Source organism: Mobula birostris, chromosome 2 (assembly GCF_030028105.1).
Source record: "Mobula birostris isolate sMobBir1 chromosome 2, sMobBir1.hap1, whole genome shotgun sequence".
Classification (NCBI taxonomy): domain Eukaryota; kingdom Metazoa; phylum Chordata; class Chondrichthyes; order Myliobatiformes; family Myliobatidae; genus Mobula; species Mobula birostris.
In genome coordinates this window covers 216,082,636-216,103,511 of record NC_092371.1, presented here as the reverse complement: position 1 = coordinate 216,103,511, position 20,876 = coordinate 216,082,636, and the positions used below count along the sequence as shown (strand labels likewise).

The 20,876-nt window shown below is 41.5% G+C and overlaps 1 protein-coding gene across 2 annotated transcripts in view; it reads right to left on the bottom strand.

Moving 5' to 3' along the window:
* Positions 1–2,157: 2,157 nt before the first annotated feature.
* Positions 2,158–20,876, bottom strand: part of fndc4a (fibronectin type III domain containing 4a) — a 216,672-nt gene continuing 197,953 nt past the window's right edge. For both annotated transcript variants that reach the window (XM_072279032.1, XM_072279024.1), the window contains 2 exons: positions 18,954–19,087; positions 2,158–4,016 (listed from right to left, as the gene is read on the bottom strand). In XM_072279032.1, the coding sequence (XP_072135133.1) occupies positions 3,975–4,016; positions 18,954–19,087 (176 nt within the window). In that variant the 3' untranslated portion in view covers positions 2,158–3,974. The remainder of the gene's footprint in view (positions 4,017–18,953; positions 19,088–20,876) is intronic.

The following is a 20,876-nucleotide window of genomic DNA, read 5'->3' as shown; positions in this document are numbered from 1 at the left end:
CTAAATTCAATTCCACGATTGATGAAGGCCAATACACCGTATGCCTTTTTAACCACAGAGTCAACCTGCGCAGCTGCTTTGAGTGTCCTATGGACTCGGACCCCAAGATCCCTCTGATCCTCCACACTGCCAAGAGTCTTCCCATTAATACTATATTCTGCTAATACTATATTTTCCTCAGTTCTTAAGCCAGCAATCTTTAACCCGCAACTCTGTTCAAATGAACATCTGTAAAGCAACACCAATAGCACAGGGAAGGGAAAAATCCCTTGAACATCACCTGTAGGATGTTTTTCTTAAGAAAGTGGAAAATATTGAAGAAAATAATAATCACTTTTACTAAGATTATCCAACTGAACCTAATATGTAGTTATTTTAGTGTGATATTGCTTTCTCTGGGAACTATTTGTTTTTTAATTAGGCTGGACAAGTTATTAATTTTTTTGCATTTCAGCACAGCTCTGCACTGTTATTTTTTTAAATATATGAGCATTAATTAACTCAGTTTAAATGACTTGACACCTCAGTTAAAATACGCACAAAGGGAGGTAACACAGAAATATATTAGGAATTCAATTACAGAGAATTGCCTCTTCAGCACCATTTGGATGAAAATCAAGGATCAGCGATTCTAGGTGAATCATAAACCAGTATTCTCTGTTGCTCCCGAGCACTCCCTATCACAATCCGTCATTGAACAGAACCTACATCTTTTTTGCATCAGGTGTGCACATAATCATGCCATTCTTCATGACTGCTGACAAGAGGAATCAATTCACACAATTCTACTGACATACTCGGCCTCACCAAGTTTGATAGTGCTGTGTGCTCTGTGTCAGTGCAGTTTATAGGAGACCACCCAAACTGATAACCCAACTAGTTTCCTTCCAATTTATTTACTTTTCTACTTTTCCCTCAGGTCTCTAAACGCACAAGCCCTCAGTGGCAATCTCCACTCCCCATCCAAGGGTCCCCACCAAACCCCTTCACTACCCTTAACCATCGAACCCCCAAGCACCCATCTCATGAACCTTAGATCCCGCTCTCATGACTAACCACAGACTATAATCTGCAGGGCTGTAGTTTACTCTACTCCTGTGTCTTGTGGGCTTAAGGTCTTAACTTGGCCACAATACAGTTGAATCACTAATCTCCCCAAATTGATAATCACCACCTCCCTTGCTTCAACAGCCCCCACACAACAATCAACATCTGACTCAATGGCAACTCTGACTTGCTTGGTATTTGTCAGGTCCAAGATCACTGATTGGCAATCCACTCCTCAATGACTTACACCCCCCCACCCATGCCAGCCACAGTCCTCTCCCTCCCCATGACATCCAAACACAGTTACACACCTGGATTAACATATTCCTTTGTGCAATGCCTCAGGTGCTTCCAGTCATATAAGCAGAGGACACACAATTAAACCTGCTGTTGTGCCACTTAAAAATAGTTTAGCACCATATGTGCCTTGCTGAATCATTAGTGTCTCAGCCTGAAACAACACCTTTTTATTTCCCTCCATAGATGCTGAGTTCCTCCAGCATTTTGTGTGTATGTGTTGCTCTGGATTTCCAGCAGCTGCAGAATCTCTTGTAGTTATGAGTCATTGACCTATCTCTTAATTAATCAATAAAGAACCAATAAACATTAAAGGGGCATTGATTTCATGAATCCACATTTTAAAATCTCATTGTGTAGTCCCAACACAAACCCTTATGTTTCATACTACCTTTCTGATGTTGGTTCTGCAGACAAAATATCTTGCAGTACATATTGTGGTAGATCCTAACTGAGGGACTAAGAAATTCATGGTACAGCCTATCTGTATAAAGGAACTATTCTGACCTTGCACCTCAGGATAGCATTTCTTGTCATTGTTTATAGATGGTTTAATGCATTACACTACAATGTCTTAGAAAATTAATATGCAAACATTATTCTGATGTTGGCCACGCTGTTAAATGGAGCCACTTAAAGAGTAGGTATCCACTTTTATTTAGGTGGGTGAGTAGGGAATAATTCATTTCAGGTTCCCTAGGTAACTGGTCACATTCTCGTCTTAATGGTCAGATCATTAATACTCTCCCAGCATTCCTACCTGTCACAGAAGAACACACTTGTAGAAAACAGCAAAAAGAATCAGGAGGGCAAAGGAATTTTTAGTTCAGCTTGCATTATTAATTCATTGTAATTGCTGACACTTGGAAAAGTACAATCACTTTGACATAATATTCCATTCACTTCATTTTCCATTATTCCACAGGCATGGCATATAAAATAATTCACAATATCAGGCATTTCATCCCTTGCACAGGATATTGCTATCTTTGGCTCTGCAATCAAAATAAAAAGAAATCCACCTCCATTTAGAAACATTTGAACAGATTAGTGGATTTCCTCTTTAAATTTAAAGCAGCAAACTCTTCAAAAATTCAGAAGTTGGTACCATTTTTCTCAATCAATTCTACTAGATCTAATTACAATCATATTATTACACAGAGTGTTATATTGTAATGAGTACATTAATATTGAGTTTTCACCATGGTATAAATGAGAGCCCTAGCTCCGTTAGTATAGAGAAACCTGTTTCTCTTTCGTGGTTAATATCTGTCTGTTGGGAATATTACCAATCAACATAATGGTTGAATGTTAATGAAATAACAATGTTATTTTACAAAAGTGGAGCTAATCAGGGTGAAACTGATGCATCATATAACATGAATGTACAGTACTATGCAGAAGTCGTAGGCACATACATATAGCTAGGGTGCCTAAGACTTTTTCACAGTTCTGTCACAGTTTAATTTATTGGACTCCACTGCTACTGCAGCAAAAATAAAACACGCTTCATGACATTTGTCAGTGATGATAAACTTGATTCTGATATGGGTCTCTATGGTGGGCTGGGAGTGGGAAGGGGGCAGGGAGAGTGGTTGGGAAAAGGGAAAGGGAGGATGGGGAAGCACCAGAGAGACCTTCTGTAATGATCAGTAAACCAATTGTTTGTAATCAAATTACCTTGTCTGGTGTCTGAGGGCTGGGTGTTTCTCCACTTGTGCCGTCTCGCACTCCTGGCCCTCCTTCTCTGCCACCTGCCCCACACCCATCCCGTGGCACTCCACCCTTACCATTCTCAACATCTTTTGCTCCCACCAGGCTTACAAACTTGCTCTCCGCTCCACATTGACAAGTACAGTACTGTCCAAGCTATACATATATGTGCCATAAGACTTTTGCACAGTACTGTATATGTGTGGATCTGAGTTTGTATTGAATCCTAGAGCAATTAAAAAATAAGCTGTAAATGTATGCAATGTCAATACCAACCAGAGGCAACGCTCCCTATGTGGCTTGACTTAGAATCTTAGCTTAAGATCTCAGATCAGATTGATAAGACATATGATCAATTCGAGTGTCATTGGCACATTTAAAAAAGTCTTAAAATTTAATCTCAGACACACTGCACTGGTGCTCCCTCATCTTTGTATTCCAGTGGGTTCATGGGAACATTCTGACTTCACATTGAAGCAGAGTTATTTTATAACTGATCACCTTCCTGCTATTGTGACCCTATAAGCTGACCTTCCCGGCAGTTGACTCCCCTTTGATAAAGAAAGGACACATCCATGAGTTGGCAGACCAACGAATCAAATCTGGATATATAGGGAGTGGAGTGCTCTGAAGCCGGCAGAGCAGAACTTAGTGCCGGGCTGCTACTGCAAGTCCCTGTGACCTGGTTAATGTCTGCACAGGTCACCTTTGATGATCCTTTGTATTGAAGAAGGATTCCCACATGCATGGCTTCTGTCTCCATGCAGATATCTCTGAGGGAAGAAACTCTTGGCTACGACATGCTTTCAGGCATAAAGAACTGGTGTTAAAATGCAAAGTATGGATAAATAAGATTTAGACAACGGTCCTTCAGTCTCCTGTGTTGTCGCTCCATCTGCGGTGCCATACTGCAGCAGTCAAACTTCGATAATGTTAATGGCTGGCGTGTTATTTTGGAACTAAAAACAAGAAAAAAGAAGTAAAATTAAATTCCGAACACGATATCAACAATTCATATGGTAAAATCATTATCACTTTTGCTTGATATGATTGACAGGATTGCAACAGATCTTTAAATCTTCTACTGAATATTTTTTAAGTTAAGGAATGAAAACTTTGGAAGATATCGAGACACAGCAACCCTGTTTGATTTTTAAGTATGGAAATGAGATTTCAGTTCAACTTTCCTTACGTACAGCAATAGGAGGATGTTGGCATGTACCCAGGTAACCTCTCTCACTTTCTCTACTATTTGCAACTGAAATTGCCAATTATTTATCATGTTCGTGTCCATTTACCTTCATCTTGAATTACATCCAATTATGTCCACTGAAATTATTTTGCATAAGAATGTCTTTTGTGAAACTTTATTGCAGAGATTCCCAACAGGGGTAATTACATGTCCCAAAGGGGCATTCGGGGAAATAGAAGTCATTGGAGGACGTTCAAGGTTCTTGAATGAGAGGGCAGTTACGTGTCCATAGGGGGCTTTAGGGGAAATGGAAGTTATTGGAGGGCGCTCAAGGTTCTTGGGGGAGGGGTTTGGTAGTAGCACCCTAACCTAAGGCATGAAATAGCAGGGGCTCTGAAAGAAATATTTCAAATGTCATTAGAAACGGGGATGGTGCCGGAGGATTGGCGTATTGCTCATGTGGTTTCATTGTTTAGAAAGGGTTCTAAGAGTAAACCTAGCAATTATCGGCCTGTGAGTTTGACGTCAGTGGTGGGTAAATTGATGGAAAGTATTCTTAGAGATGGTATATATAATTATCTGGATAGACGGGGTCTGAGTAGGAACAGTCAACATGGATTTGTGCGTGGAAAGTCATGTTTGACAAATCTTATTGAATTTTGTGACGAGGTTACTAAGAAAGTTGACGAGAGTAAAGCGGTGGATGTTGTCTATATGGACCTCAGTAAGGCCTTTGACAAGGTTCCACACGAAAGGTTAGTTAGGAAGGTTCAATTGTTAGGCATTAATATCGAAGTAGTAAAATGGATTCAGTAGTGGCTAGATGGGAGACATCAGAGAGTAGTGGTGGATAAATGTGTGTCAGATTGGAGGACGGTGTGTAGCGGTGTGCCTCTGGTTCCAATGTTTGTCATATATATTAAAGATCTGGATGATGGGGTGGCAAATTGGATTAGTAAGTATGCAGATGACACTAAGATAGGTGGCATTGTGGATAATAAAGTAGGTTTTCAAAGCTTGCAGAGAGATTTAGGCCAGTTAGAAGAGTGGGCTGAAAGATGGCGGATGGAGTTTAATGCTGAAAAATGTGAGGTGCTACATTTTGGTAGAACTAATCAAAATAGGACATACATGGTAAATGGTAGGGCATTGAAGAATGCTGTAGAACAGAGGGATCTAGGAATAATAGTGCATAGTTCTCTGAAGGTGGAATCTCATGTGGATAGGGTGGTGAAGAAAGCTTTTGGTATGCTGGCCTTTATTAATCAGAGCATTGAGTATAGGAGTTGGGATGTAATGTTGAAATTGTATAAGGCATTGGTAAGGCCAAATTTAGAGTATTGTGTACAGTTCTGGTCACCGAATTATAGGAAAGATGTCAATAAAATTGAGAGAGTACAGAGGAGGTTTACTAAAATGTTGCCAGGGTTTCATCTCCTAAGTTACAGAGAAAGGTTGAACAAGTTAGGTCTTTATTCTTTGGAGCGTAGAAGGTTGAGGGGGGACTTGATAGAGGTGCTTAAAATTATGAGGGGGATTGATAGAGTGACGTGGATAGGCTTTTTCCATTGAGAATGGGGGAGATTCATACAAGAGGACATGAATTGAGAGTTAAAGGGCGAAAGTTTAGGGGTAACATGAGGGGGAACATCTTTACTCAGAGAGTGGTAGCTGTGTGGAACGGGCTTCCAGCAGAGGTGTCTGAGGCTGGTCTGATGTTGTCATTTAAAGTTAAATTGGATAGATATATGGACAGGAAAGGAATGGAGGGCTATGTGCTGAGTGCAGGTCGGTGGGACTAGGTGAGAGTAAGAGTTTGGCACAGACTAGAAGGGTCGAGATGGCCTGTTTCCGTGCTGTAATTGTTATATGGTTATATGAGACCTGATCAACTGTGTCAACTCACTGCTGTTGCCAACATCGGATAGGCATTCCCAGTTTGTGTTAATTTTTAATTTTAATTTAGCCCTGTTAATGATGATTAAAGATGTATGGCATGATCTCTGTGAGTCTGAAGGCGTTGGAGCCTTGAATTCTAATCCTGCTAAAAAACAGGAACTACAGAAAGTGCATCAATACAATGTTACATAGCTGGAGCATGGTTTTTTTTTCATTCCTGTCAGGCTAACAATACCCCATGTGTCTTATTTGTAATACTGTACTGTCTAATGAAGCCATGAAACCATCAAGATTGCAGGAATACTTCCATGAAAGACACCGTGAAAAGACTACTTATGGTATTACTCAGTTCCAGAAGATGAAAGAAGCATTTAAAAAGTGTTGCACACTCAAGTCATTTGCCAAGAAAGCTAAAAATTGCTTTGGTAGGGGTCTCATTGCTTCTTATAATTCACAAAATGATAGCAAAGTGTGGAAAATCTCATACAATTAGTGAAAGATTAATAATGCCTGCTGTTTCAGAAGAGATCACCACTGTTCTCAAAATGGATACCAGTATTTTAAAATCAATTCATCTGAGTTATAACTCTGTAGCTTACCGTATTTTTGAAATGAGTGAAGACACTGAGTATCAACTATGCACAGAGCTACAAAAAACAGAATTTGGGATACTATTGGATAAGTCAACCGTGCCAGACAACGAGGCATTGCTGATGACATATGTACAGTTTATTGAAAATGGAAAAATCTATGAAGAGGTTTTCTTTTGTAAAAAGTTAAAAACAAATATCAACAGAGAATCAATTTATGATGAGATCAAATGTATATTGAGGATAAAAATATCCTGATGAGAAACATGATTTCTTGTGCAACAGATGGAGCGCCATATATGACAGGCTGCCATGCCAGTTTACTGGCATTTATGAAAAAAAGAAACTCCAATTCTGTTTGCAATCCATTGTGTAATTCATTGTCAACCTCTCATAGCCAAAAACTTTAGCCAGCGAGTTTTTTTAAGCATGACTCTTGTGATATCTGCTATCAACAAAAATAATGCCCATCCATTAAATAGCAGAATATTTCACCAGTTATGCCAAAATAACAATGAAGAGTTTGAACTCTTGCTTCTTCACACTGAAGTGCATTGACTTAAAAAGTTTCTTTGATCATTTTAACACTGTGGTTGAATGTTTGCTCAAAGTCGACGAGAGCTTGGGAAACAAGATTGAACTTCTACGTTACGATGTGGCATACCTAGCCGATCTGTATGGCAAAATGAACATTCTAGGTATGAAACTGCACGGTGACAATTTCAGTATAATCCAGGCAAGAAGTGCAGTGTCCACTTTATTGGAAAACTGGAAATATATAAGCAAAACATTGGGAGAAGAATGTTCTCACAGCTTCACTCCATGGAAAGATTGGCGCTCTCTTTCACAGATGGGGATTTGCAAGAGAACTCCTTACACACGGGGTCACTGAAGAAGGATTTTCAGAATCGATTCAAGGATTTGAATGATCTGGAAATTCTGGTCTGGGTAATTAACCCATTTCTTGGCAATGTAGAAGAATAGGAAAAGAGCTTGTAAGAAGAAATTATCGAAATTCAGAATGATGAAGAAGCAAAAATGCTTCTACCATTGTTGGTAGAATCTCAGGTGGTGATGAGAGGGCGTACAGGAGTGAGATATGCCAACTAGTGGAGTTGTGCCATGGCAACAACCTGGCACTCAATGTCAGTAAGACGAAAGAGCTGATTGTGGAATTCAGGAAGGGTAAGACGAAGGAACACATACCAATCCTCTTAGAGGGATCAGAAGTGGAGAGAGCGAGCAGTTTCAAGTGCCTGGATGTCAAGATCTCTGAAGATCTAACCTGGTTCCAACATATCGATGGAGTCATAAAGAAGGCAAGACAGTGGCTATACTTCATTAGGAGTTTGAAGAGACTTGGCATGTCAACAAATACACTCAAAAACTTCTATAGATGTACCGTGGACAGCATTCTGACAGGCTGCATCACTGTCTGGTATGGAGGGGCTACTGCACAGGACCGAAAGAAGCTGCAGAAGGTTGTAAATCTAGTCAGCTCCATCTTGGGTACTAGCCTACAAAGTACCCAAGACATCTTCAGTGAGCGGTGTCTCAGAAAGGCAGTGTCCATTATTAAGGACCTCTAGCACCCAGGGCATGCCCTTTTCTCACTGTTACCATCAGGTAGGAGGTACAGAAGCCTGAAGGCACACACTCAGTGATTCAGGAACAACTTCTTCCCCTCTGCCATATGATTCTTAAATGGACATTGAACCCTTGGACACTACCTCACTTTTTTTAATATACAGTATTTCTGTTTTTTTTTTGCACATTTTTAAACTCTATTCAATATATGTATACTGTAATTGATTTACTTATTTATTATTAATATAATTATTTTTATTTAATTTATTATTTTTTTTCTCTTCTATATTATGTATTGCATTGAACAGCTGTTGCTAAGTTAACAAATTTCACGTCACATGCCGGTGATAATAAAGCTGATTCCGATTCTGATTTTCAAAAATGTCAACTTTTGTGGTATGTGGCTACACTGTCTTACAAAGTATCCTGGTCTTTAGAGAAGAGCCAAACTGCTTTTCATTGTATTTCCATCCTTCTACCTTGTTGAAAGAGGCTTCAGTGCAGTGAACTATATACTCAAAAAAACCAGAAACCTCTTGAACATTGTTACGCATGGGGTCTTAATGCTATTGCTGCGACGACTTGAACCAGATATTGTAACTCTTGCTAAAAGCCATCAAGCTCAAGGGTCACATTGATATCGAAGTTATTGTATACTGCACAAGTACTGAGTAAGCTAGGTTCAAATACAAAGAAAAATTCAAACCAGAATCATTTAGAACCATAGAACCATAGAAACTACAGCACAGAAACAGGCCTTTTGGCCCTTCTTGGCTGTGCCGAACCATTTTCTGCCTAGTCCCACTGACCTGCACACGGACCATATCCCTCCATACACCTCCCATCCATGTATCTGTCCAATTTATTCTTAAATGTTAAAAAAGAACCCACATTTACCACCTCATCTGGCAGCTCATTCCATACTCCCACACCACTCTCCGTGTGAAGAAGCCCCCCCTAATGATCCCTTTAAACTTTTCCCCCCTCACCGTAAACCCATGTCCTCTGGTTTTTTTCTCCCCTTGCCTCAGTGGAAAAAGCCTGCTTGCATTCACCCTATCTATACCCATCATAATTTTATATACCTCTGTCAAATCTCCCCTCATTCTTCCATGCTCCAGGGAATAAAGTCCTAACCTATTCAACCATTCTCTATAACTGAGTTTCTCAAGTCCCGACAACATCCTTGTAAACCTTCTCTGCACTCTTTCAACCTTATTAATATCCTTCCTGTAATTTGGTGACCAAAACTGAACACAATACTCCAGATTCGGCCTCACCAATGCCTTATACAACCGCATCATAACATTCCAGCTCTTATACTCAATACTTTGATTAATAAAGGCCAATGTACCAAAAGATCTCTTTACGGCCCTATCTACTTGTGACGCCACTTTTAGGGAATTTTGTATCTCTATTCCCAGGTCCCTCTGTTCTACTGCACTCCTCAGTGCCTTACCATTAACCCTGTATGTTCTACCTTGGTTTGTCCTTCCAACGTGCAATACCTCACACTTGTCTGTATTAAACTCCATCTGCCATTTTTCAGCCCATTTTTCCAGCTGGTCCAAGTCCCTCTGCAGGCTCTGAAAACCTTCCTCACTGTCTACTACACCTCCAGTCTTTGTATCATCAGCAAATTTGCTGATCCAATTTACCACATTATCATCCAGATCATTGATATAGATGACAAATAACAATGGATCCAGCACTGATCCCTGTGGCACACTACTAGTCACAGGCCTCCACTCAGAGAAGCAATTCTCTACCACCACTCTTTGGCTTCTTCCATTGAGCCAATGTCTAATCCAATTTACCACCTCTCCATGTATACCTAGCGACTGAATTTTCCTAACTAACCTCCCATGCGGGACCTTGTCAAAGGCCTTACTGAAATGCATGTAGACAATATCCACTGCCTTCCCTTCATCCACTTCCCTGGTAACCTCCTCGAAAAACTCCAATAGATTGGTCAAACATGACCTACCACGCACAAAGCCATGTTGACTCTCCCTAATAAGTCCCTGTCTATCCAAATGCTTGTAGATTCTGTCTCTTAGTACTCCCTCCAATAACTTACCTACTACTGACGTTAAACTCACCGGCCTATAATTTCCCGGATTACTTTTCGATCTTTTTTTAAACAACGGAACAACATGAACTGCTCTCCAATCCTCTGGCACCTCACCCGTAGACAACGACATTTTAAATATTTCTGCCAGGGCCCCCGCAATTTCAACACTAGTCTCCTTTAAGGTCCGAGGGAACACTCTGTCAGGTCCCGGGGATTTATCCACTTTAATTTTCCTCAAGACAGCAAGCACCTCCTCCTTTTCAATCTGTACAGTTTCCATGATCTCACTACTTGAATCCCTCAATTCCATAGACTTCATGCCAGTTTCCTCGGTAAATACAGATGCAAAAAACCTATTTAAGATCTCCCCCATTTCCTTTGGTTCCGCACATAGCCGACCACTCTGATCTTCAAGAGGACCAATTTTATTCCTTACAATCCTTTTGCCCTTAATATACCTGTAAAAGCTCTTTGGATTATCCTTCACTTTGACTGCCAAGGCAACCTCATGTCTTCTTTTAGCCCTCCTGATTACTTTCTTAAGTATTTTCTTGCACTTCTTATACTCCTCAAGCACCTGATTTACTCCCTGTTTCCTATACATTTCATACAACTCCCTCTTCTTCTTTATCAGAGTTGCAATATCCCTTGAGAACCAAGGTTCCTTATTCCTATTCAATTTGCCTTTAATCCTGACAGGAACATACAAACTCTGCACTCTCAAAATTTCCCCTTTGAAGGCTTCCCACCTACCAATCACATCTTTGCCAGAGAACAACCTGTCCCAATCCACGCTTTCTCATTTCTTCAAATTTGGCCTTCTTTCAGTTCAGAACCTCAACCCTAGGACCAGATCTATCCTTGTCCATGATCAAATTGAAACTAATGGTGTTATGATCACTGGAATCAAAGTGCTCCCCTACACAGACTTCCATCACTTGTCCTAACTCGTTTCCTAACAGGAGATCCAATATTGCATCCCCTCTAGTTGGTCCCTCTATATATATTGATTTAGAAAACTTTCCTGAACACATTTTACAAACTCTAAACCATCTAGACCCTTAACAGTATGGGAGTCCCAATCAATATGTGGAAAATTAAAATCCCCTACCACCACAACTTTATGTTTCCTGCTGTTGCCTGCTATCTCTCTGCAGGTTTGCTCTTCCAAGTCTCATTGACTATTGGGTGGTCTATAATACAACCCCACTAATGTGGCCATACCTTTCCCGTTTCTCAGCTCCACCCATAAGGACTCAGTAGACAAGCCCTCTAATCTGTCCTGCCTGAGCACTGCTGTAATATTTTCCCTAACAAGCAATGCTATCCCCCCAGCTTTCATTCCTCTGCCTCTATCACATCTGAAACATCGGAACCCTGGAATATTAAGCTGCCAGTCCTGCCCCTCCTGTAGCCAAGTTTCACTAATTGCTATAACGTCATAATTCCACGTGTCAATCCACGCCCTCAATTCATCCGCCGTCCCCGTAATACTCCTAACATTGAAATATATACACCTCAGAAGATTTTTACCACCACTCACAACCTTTCTATCAGCGGATTTGCTTGAACTCTTAACATCATTTATTTTCACCCCAGCCACACTGTCAGCTCTGGCACTCTGGTTCCCATCCCCCTGCAAATCTAGTTTAAAGCCTCCCCAATAGCACTAACAAACCTCCCTGAAAGGATATTGGTCTTCCTGTAGTTCAAGTGTAACCCTTCTCTCTTGTACAGGTCCCACCTGCCCCAGAAGAGGTCCCAACGGTCCTGAAATCTGAAACCCTGCCCCTTACACCAGTTCCTCAGCCACTTGTTCATCCTCCAGAGCATCCTATTCCTACCCTCACTGGCACCTAGCCAGGTAGCAATCCTGAGATTACCACCCTTGAGGTCCTGCTTTTCAACTTCCTACCAAGCTCTCTATACTCACTCTCCAGGACCTCCTCACTCTTCCTTGCTATGTCATTGGTACCGATGTGCACCACGACATCTGGCTGGTCACCCTCCCACTTCAGAATGTCATGCAATCGATCAGAGGCATCCTTGACCCTGGCACCCGAGAGGCAACAAACCATCCTGGATTCTCTGTCATGACCACAGAACCTCCTATCTGCACCTCTAACTATCGAATCCCCTATCACTACCACTCTCCTCTTTTTCCACCCTCCCTTCTGCACTGCAGAGCCAGACCCAGTGCCAGAGATCCGGCTACTGCAGCTTATCCCAGGTAAGTCATCCCCCCAACAGTATCCAATGCGGTATACTTGTTGAGGGGAATGGCCACAGGGGAACCCTGCTCTGCCTGCCCTTTCCTCTTCCCTCGCCTGACAGTGACCCAGTTTCCTGTCCTCTGCTCCTTTGGCGTAACTACCTCCCTGTAGCTACTATCTATAATCTCCTCATTCTCCCGAATGATTTCTCTCATGTTTGCATTTGGTTGACATGTTTTTACACTATGCGGGTGCTGGAAAGAATATTGTGCCTAGGAGGGGTGTTGGCAAGTATGAAGGTGCTTTAGGGGGATGTTAGCAAGTATGAAAGTGCTTCTGGGGAGCGTTGGGCTAAAAATGGTTGGGAAATACTGCTTTATCCAAATAAAGGTATGATCAAAAAAATGGGCTTGACCATTAAACGGTAACCTATTAGGAAAAGGATCATGTGGTTGTCTTATCTGTGCAGAGTTCTGCTCATTGTTGATACTTTGATACTTCTGGTTTCCAAATTACCAAAAGGGTGGCTTACAAAGATAATATCAAAAATGCGAGTCAGCATTGTGGTGCAGTGGCTGAGGCTTTTGCCAAGATCCCTGCATGAGTGAAATTCTTATTGTTTAATCAGCTGTTTTCCCCTGAATTGCTTGCAGACAGGGTGAGGTTGGAGGGATGGTAGCGGCTGGAATCTGAGCAAGAAAAAAAACTGCCGGAGGAACTTAGTGGGTCCGTCAGCATCTGCAGAGGCAAAGGAATAGTCATCGTCCTCATGCAGAGTTTTGACCCGAAACATCAGCTATCCCTTCCCCTTCACAGATTCTGCCTTCCCTGGTGAGTATATTCAGCATATTGTTTCTTGCTGATACTTGAGATGGGGATTTCACGTTCAGAAGGGCTGGTCTATCCTTCCTGTCCTCATTTGCATTTTCATTATGTTGTTCTCTTCACGTGAACTTGCCCCATCTTAAACTCAGTCTGACTGAGGTAGTGCTGGTGCCTCATAACCTAGCACCCTGATCACTGCTGCTGTGCAGGTGGAATCTGAGCATTCCCTGTGATGCTCTGATTTTCCCTCATGTCCCAAAGAAGTTCACTGGATCCTGTAAGTTACCCCTTAGAGTAGATCAAAAGCAAAAAAAAAATACTCAAAAGGAGAGATCGCAAACACAAGAGATTCTGCAAATGCTGGAAATCCAGAGTAACACACATTAAGTACTTGAGGAACTCAGCAAGTCAGGCTGCATCAATGGAAGGGAGAAACAGTCGATGTTCACTTCCCTCCATAGATGCTGCCTGACCAGCATGGACTCGGGGGGCCACACGGGCTCTTTCTATGTTGCTAAGAATATAAAAAAAAAATCTGGAATGAACAAGCAGGCTGGGTCGCAGGGATCCACAAAGTAACTTTGAGCATTGTAGGGTGGGCCGTGAGATGCTCTAGAGTTATAGAGTGATGAAACACAGGGTCATTTGACCAGCTCCTGCCCCCCTTCAATGTCCCCGGCAACCATCAAGAATGCATCTAACCTAATCACATATAGTAGCACATGGTCCATAAACTACTGTGCTGTGGCGATTGCAAAGATATAAAAGAGGAGGGTAAACAGTGAAGCATCATACCTACATTGGTACGAATGAGATAGGTAGAAAGAGGGCTGAACCATACAACATGAATTTTAAGGAGCTTGGATTACCTCTAGTGCTACGTGCTAGTGAGCATAGATATAGGAATGTGTGGCTAAGGGGATGGTAAGGGAGAGAGATTTCTGCATCTCTGGAACCTAGGGAAGTTAGTACCTGACAGGTTACACCTAAAGTAGAACAGGTGTACAGCTTGGAGAGAGATGGAGTCAAGTATAGAAGGGAAGCTAAGTTAGTCCAGTAGGAAGAGAGATCATAGGGACGATAAGGCACATAGGTAGAATGCAAGGCTAAGTTGAATTGTTAATGACTACTAAGGCAGATGAATTAGAACACATTGAATTATAATATTTTTCCTATGTCGTAGACTGGTTGAAAGAAGTACAGGGCTGTCAACTCAACATTCCAGTATAATACATTTTCAGGTGGGTTGGCGTGTGGTGCAGTTTGTAGAAGAGTCGGCAATGGAATATTGATTAAGGAATCACTTATGGCAATGGGGGAGGACTTCTTAGAAGAATCTTTAAATTAAACTACTTAGATAGAGTTTGAGGACAAATAGGCAGAAATCACTTTGCTGGAGATATACTGTAGTCATCCTAACAGTCAGCAGGAGATAGAGGAGCACATATGTAGGCAAATTACTGAGGGATATTTGAGTAATAGAGTGATAGTAGTAGGGATTTTCAAATTACCAATATTAATGACGATTGCTGCAGTGAGAAAGATGTAGAGGGGTTGTACTACTAAAGTATGCAATGGAGAGCTTTTTGAGCCATTATATTCATTGGCCTATGAGAGAAGGGGCAGTATTGGACCTAATTGCCCAGAATATAGCTAGACAAGCAGTTGTGGTGTCAATGAGAAAGCATTTTGGAGATAGTAAACTTAACTGTTAGTTTCAAGATAGATCTAGACCATAGCTTCCTGTGCCTTGGCAATTCAAGTGCCTGTTTAGATGCTTGTTAAATATTGTATGCCTCCATCGTCTCCCTTAGGCAACCCATTCCAGATCCTCACTGTCCCCTGCCCACTTACCAATGACCTGTCCTTTTGTTTTTGGCACTTCTGTTTGGCTTTTATACTGTGTTGTTGTCTTTCATTTAATAACTTCTTTGCCCATTGGTGCAAACTTCCAAATTCTAACCATGTGAAGTGGATTGAAAATCTAGCTGATGGTTATATCAATTTCAAATCTGTTTATTGCCATATCTAAGATACAGTATATTCTGAAGCCTTCTGCCAATTGGCAGTTCATTAAGTTGTTCATTGTATCTTATTTAATCAAAGTTATCATATTCTACCCTGAGATTCATTTTTTGCAGGCATTCACAGTAGAACAAAGGTTCAATACTTGGGCCACTTCTGTTTTCCATCATTATTGACAACTTGGTTGATGCATGCAGTAACGAGCTATACCTGTACGCTGATCACTCCACACTATTTGCACCAATTAGAGCAGGAGAGAGTAATACAGCGGCAGCAGGCCTGAATAGGGATCTTGACAGGATGAAAGTCTGGGCAGATGACTGGAATGTCACCTTTGAGCCTACTAAGTGCAAGGCGATGGTGATGTCTAGGAAGAGGAATCCATCTAACCCCGACCTGTATTTTGGGAACTGCAAGCTGGATTTAAAGAAGGAACTAGTAAACCTTGGTGTTAATATTGACAGCAACTTGGTGTGGGATAAACACCTTTCCACTATTTCAAACAAGGCTGGACAAAGGCTTGGAGCTCTGCGGAAAGTAGCATCCAAACGAGACAAAGAGGGCAGAGCCACAGTTTACAAAGCCCAGGTACGAAGTATCATGAAGTATGCCTGCTTATCATGGACAAATGCCTCACAGAGTGTCCTCAGCCAGCTTGATTCCATTCAAAGAAAGGCTCTCAGGATTATAGGTGTCGATGAAGCCACAGCTCGTGAGAAGCTAGCCATCAGTAGCTTACACCACAGACGATAGGTTGCTGCAGCTACTGTGCTACACAAAATGCACACCAGCCACAGCCCTGCAGACCTTCGCGCCATGCTGCCTTCATCTTATGAGAGACGGCGCACCACACGATCAAGTTTATCTGTGCCTGCCCGTGCTATTTCTATGCCTGATGCGAGAACCTACACACTGGATAGAAGCTTCCTTCACTGTGCTATCAGAATTTGGAACAGCCTTCCAGATGCTGTGGTTGGAAACATCTGCGACGATGGGGTCCAAGCCTTCAAGAGTCGAGTGCACAAACACCTATCATCTCTGGGAGGGAAGTCACATGCTCCTTCATAAGCTATCATGAAGGGGGCCAGGATGGCAATGCTTGGTTGTTGGTAGGTAGGGTTAATACCTGACTTTCAAGAGCACTTGTGAGTTATAGATATAGATGAGGGTAGTGCAGTGGATGTGATCTATATGGATTTTAGTAAGGCATTTGACAAGGTTCCACACGGTAGGCTTATTCAGAAAGTTAGAAGGCATGGGATCCAGGGAAGTTTGGCCAGGTGGATTCAGAATTGGCTTGCCTGCAGAAGGCAGAGTGTGGTGGTGGAGGGAGTTCATTCAGATTGGAGGATTGTGACTAGTGATGTCCCACAAGGATCTGTTCTGGGACCTCTACTTTTCGTGATTTTTATTAACGACCTGGATGTGGGGGTAGAAGGGTGGGTTGGCAAGTTTGCAGGCAACACAAAGGTTGGTGGTGTTGTAGATAGTGTAGAGGATTGTCAAAGATTGCAGAGAGACATTGATAGGATGCAGAAGTGGGCTGAGAAGTGGCAGATGGAGTTCCACCCAGAGAAGTGGGAGGTGGTACACTTTGGACAAACTCCAAGGCAGAGTACAAAGTAAATGGCAGGATACTTGGTAGTGTGGAGGAGCAGAGGGATCTCGGGGTACATGTCCACAGATCCCTGAAAGTTGCCTCACAGGTGGATAGGGTAGTTAAGAAAGCTTATGGGGTGTTAGCTTTCATAAGTCGAGGGATAGAGTTTAAGAGTCGCGATGTAATGATGAAGCTCTATGAAACTCTGGTTAGGCCACACTTGGAGTAATGTGTCCAGTTCTGGTCACCTCACTATAGGAAGGATGTGGAAGCATTGGAAAGGGCACAGAGGAGATTTACCAGGATGCTGCCTGGTTTAGAAAGTATGGATTATGATCAGAGATTAAGGGAGCTAGGGATTTACTCTTTGGAGAGAAGGAGGATGAGAGGAGACATGATAGAAGTGTACAAGATAATAAGAGGAATAGATAGAGTGGATAGCCAGCGTCTCTTCCCCAGGGCACCACTGCTCAGTACAAGAGGACATGGCTTTAAGGTAAGGGGTGGGAAGTTCAAGGGGGATATTAGAGGAAGGTTTTTTACTCAGAGAGTGGTTGGTGCGTGGAATGCACTGCCTGAGTCAGTGGTGGAGGCAGATACACTAGTGAAGTTTAAGAGACTACCAGACAGGTATATGGAGGAATCTAAGGTGGGGGCTTATATGGGAGGCAGGGTTTGAGGGTCAGCACAACATTGTGGGCTGAAGGGCCTGTACTGCGCTGTACTATTCTATGTTCTATGTTTTTTATCTTCCAGCTGGACTTAGTCCTTAAACTGCAGGAGAACAGTGCGGAAAGAACGGGTGCTGTTTTCTCCCGGTAGGGATTAGTTTTTAGTTCCAAGTGCTCCTGCCACGTTTTGTCACCCTGCAACCTTATCTTTCAATCTCTTTGAATTATGGAGGACAGCATGTGTATAAATGTCTCTCTCCAGCAGGCTTCATCATGATCATCATGACTCCAGTATTTCTACTATTTTTTAATGTTTCTTAATTGTACATATGATTTTTTTTGTTTTCTATCGCTGAGTAGCTGTGAACCGTCTGATTGGCCTATCAGAATTCTCTTTGGGAACTAGTTGACTTGATCAGCATTTCTGATCTGGCTATTGTTCACGATTGCACTTAATAATAATAAAAAACAAAGAAATACAATGGAACCAATCAAAATCTACACAAACAACCATGTGCAAAATAAGACAAACTGTGCAAATATAAATAATAATAAATAAATAAACAATCAATCATTTAATCAATGAATGAGTTGTAGAGTCCTTGAGTGCAAGTCAATGGGTTGTGGAATCAGTTCAGTGTTGAGATGAGTTAAGTTATCCACACTGGTTCAGAAGCCTGATGGGGGAAGGGTAATAACTCTTCCTGAACCTGGTGGTGTGGGACTTAGGGCTCCTTCCCAATGGTGGCAGTGAGAAGAGAGCATAACCTGTATGGTGAGAGTACTTGAGCGTGAGTGCTGCATTCTTGTGGCAGTGCTCTTTGTAGACATGCTCAATGGTCGGGAGGGTTCACTCTGTGATGGACTGGGCTCTGTCACTACTTTTTTATCATTGTATCATATTTTATATCATATTTTTGTATCATGACGATACAACTTAAGTACATAGAACTTAACATAGAACATAGGAATTTACAGCACATTACAGGCCCTTCGGCCCACAATATTGTGTTGACCATTTAACCTGCTGTAGAGACTGCCTAGAATTTCCCTAGCACATAGCCCTTTATTTTTTTAAGTACAGGTGATTCTAAACCAATAAAATTAAAACTTTTAAAGCATAATCTCACTGACAGTAATTTTAAAAACAGAATCAAGTACATCAATGAGAATAAATGGTGTTTCTTTAATGTTCTTGTCCCAGGTGTTATAATCCTTACCTTGCTACGCATTAATCCGCCTGTTGGACGCTCTGGGGTGCTGTGCTCTGACGACGGCTTGGCCTTTTCCTTATTGTTGTTTGAGTCATTGTCTTTAATGATGTCATACTGTCTGCAGAAGAGAGCTATAACAGCTGAAACAAACCAGAGGAAAATGCTTTTAATGAGGTGCTGCTAAGTCATTCTGTGCTTCCAGAGTCCAAATGCTGGCTCCTGAAAACAGACAGAGTGGCAAAACAGAATAATCATGCACACTTAAGAATTATCACCTTCTGCTGTCCATGTGACAAGCTGACCTTGCAGATGAAATTGACATTTTTATACATGTGGCCAAAGATACCCAAATAACTGCTATAAGTGTATTGCGTAAGTAAGCAGTAACTTGTTTTTCAACTCAGGAAGTAAAAATAGTTGTTTTGTATGCGTAAATTTTAGCTGTGAAAGGAGTCCTGTTTACTTATGCATTTGAATGTTTATTTTCTATGTACCACATGGCCAAATCCTATGAGGGAGAGAATATAATGGATTAGGGTAGGATTAGTGTAAGACAGGTGTTTGGTGACTGACGTGGACCCGATGTGATGACATGCCTGCTTCTGTGCTTATCTCTCTTTGATTCAATGACAAAGCTGCTAATATACTGCCAGATGCCTGAATATGTACGAAATACAACTGAAACACTAAGCAAAGACATTTTACTCACACCATAGAAATGGCATAGATGTAGTGGGAACTGATCTTCACCCACCCCTTTAAGAGATAAAATTTAATAACTTGCTCATACCACTGGACCACATGAGGCATCAGAATGTTAAGGTCAAGGAGTAGAGACTGACATCTTGTTACTTCATGGAGCCTCTGCAATGATAATTGGTCACACTGCAGAGTACTGTTTAGGTCCAATGGAGCAGTCTGGTGATTTGATGGCAGAGGAAACATTCACGATTTCTACAAAACTGGTTTAGTGTCCTCACAACATGGTAATAAAATGAAAAGACTTTGGGATCAACAGCTATTTTCTTTTCTATTTCTGTAGCATTTACTATGATGGTTCCTGTGGTAGTTTTCATCAGGGTCTAGTTGGGAGAAGCCTCACTCCTCCATTCCTTCACACTCCTCCTACCAATGTCAACCACACTGAAAAGTGGGGGAGAGGATTGTGGCATAGCTTAAGTGGGGGATCAAGAGGTTTTGAAGACAGTTCCCTAAATATCCACTTTTATTAGCTTGCATTGTCAAATTCTAGCATATAAGAATGTTTTGTTTCTGAGTTATATTTTGTTTTGCCTATTAATCTTATTGAACAAGACTAACTTTCTGACAAGCCTTTGCAAAATGGAACAAGAAGTCACCTTATCCTCACATATAAGTTTTTTCTTCATTGAGGCTTCGTATGTTTCAATTAGGGGCAGCCTGCACAACAGCTCTTGCCTCAGTGAATTCATCTTGTCTCTTTCAACTTAAAAGTACTTCCTTACATTAGAGAGGCTTAAGTAAAACAAGAAATTTACTCTGGTACATCAGAGAAGTGTACCCTAGGACAGACTTCAACAAGTGTGCTCTCTATCAAATGAATGATAACAGTTTCTGCAAATCAAATCCTCTTCCAAGCAAAAATCAAATTCACCAAAACAACTGTAATTCCCACCAGCACTTTAGGACTAATGAAACTGAATCTTATCTCAGAACAAGACAATTGGCCAATCAAACTGTTAGATATGAAATCCTTTTAAGGAATTTGTTTTATACATCATTTCAAACAAAATGCCATGACCGTTAATGACCAGAGTTCCTATTGCAACATTGCAATAACTGACCCACTGACCCACATAGGATCCTATGAAGATGTAAATTACTTTAGCCAATCTTCTTGCCTCTGTGTCATGCCCATGATTGATTAAGCTTTTCAACAGATGCTGGGAG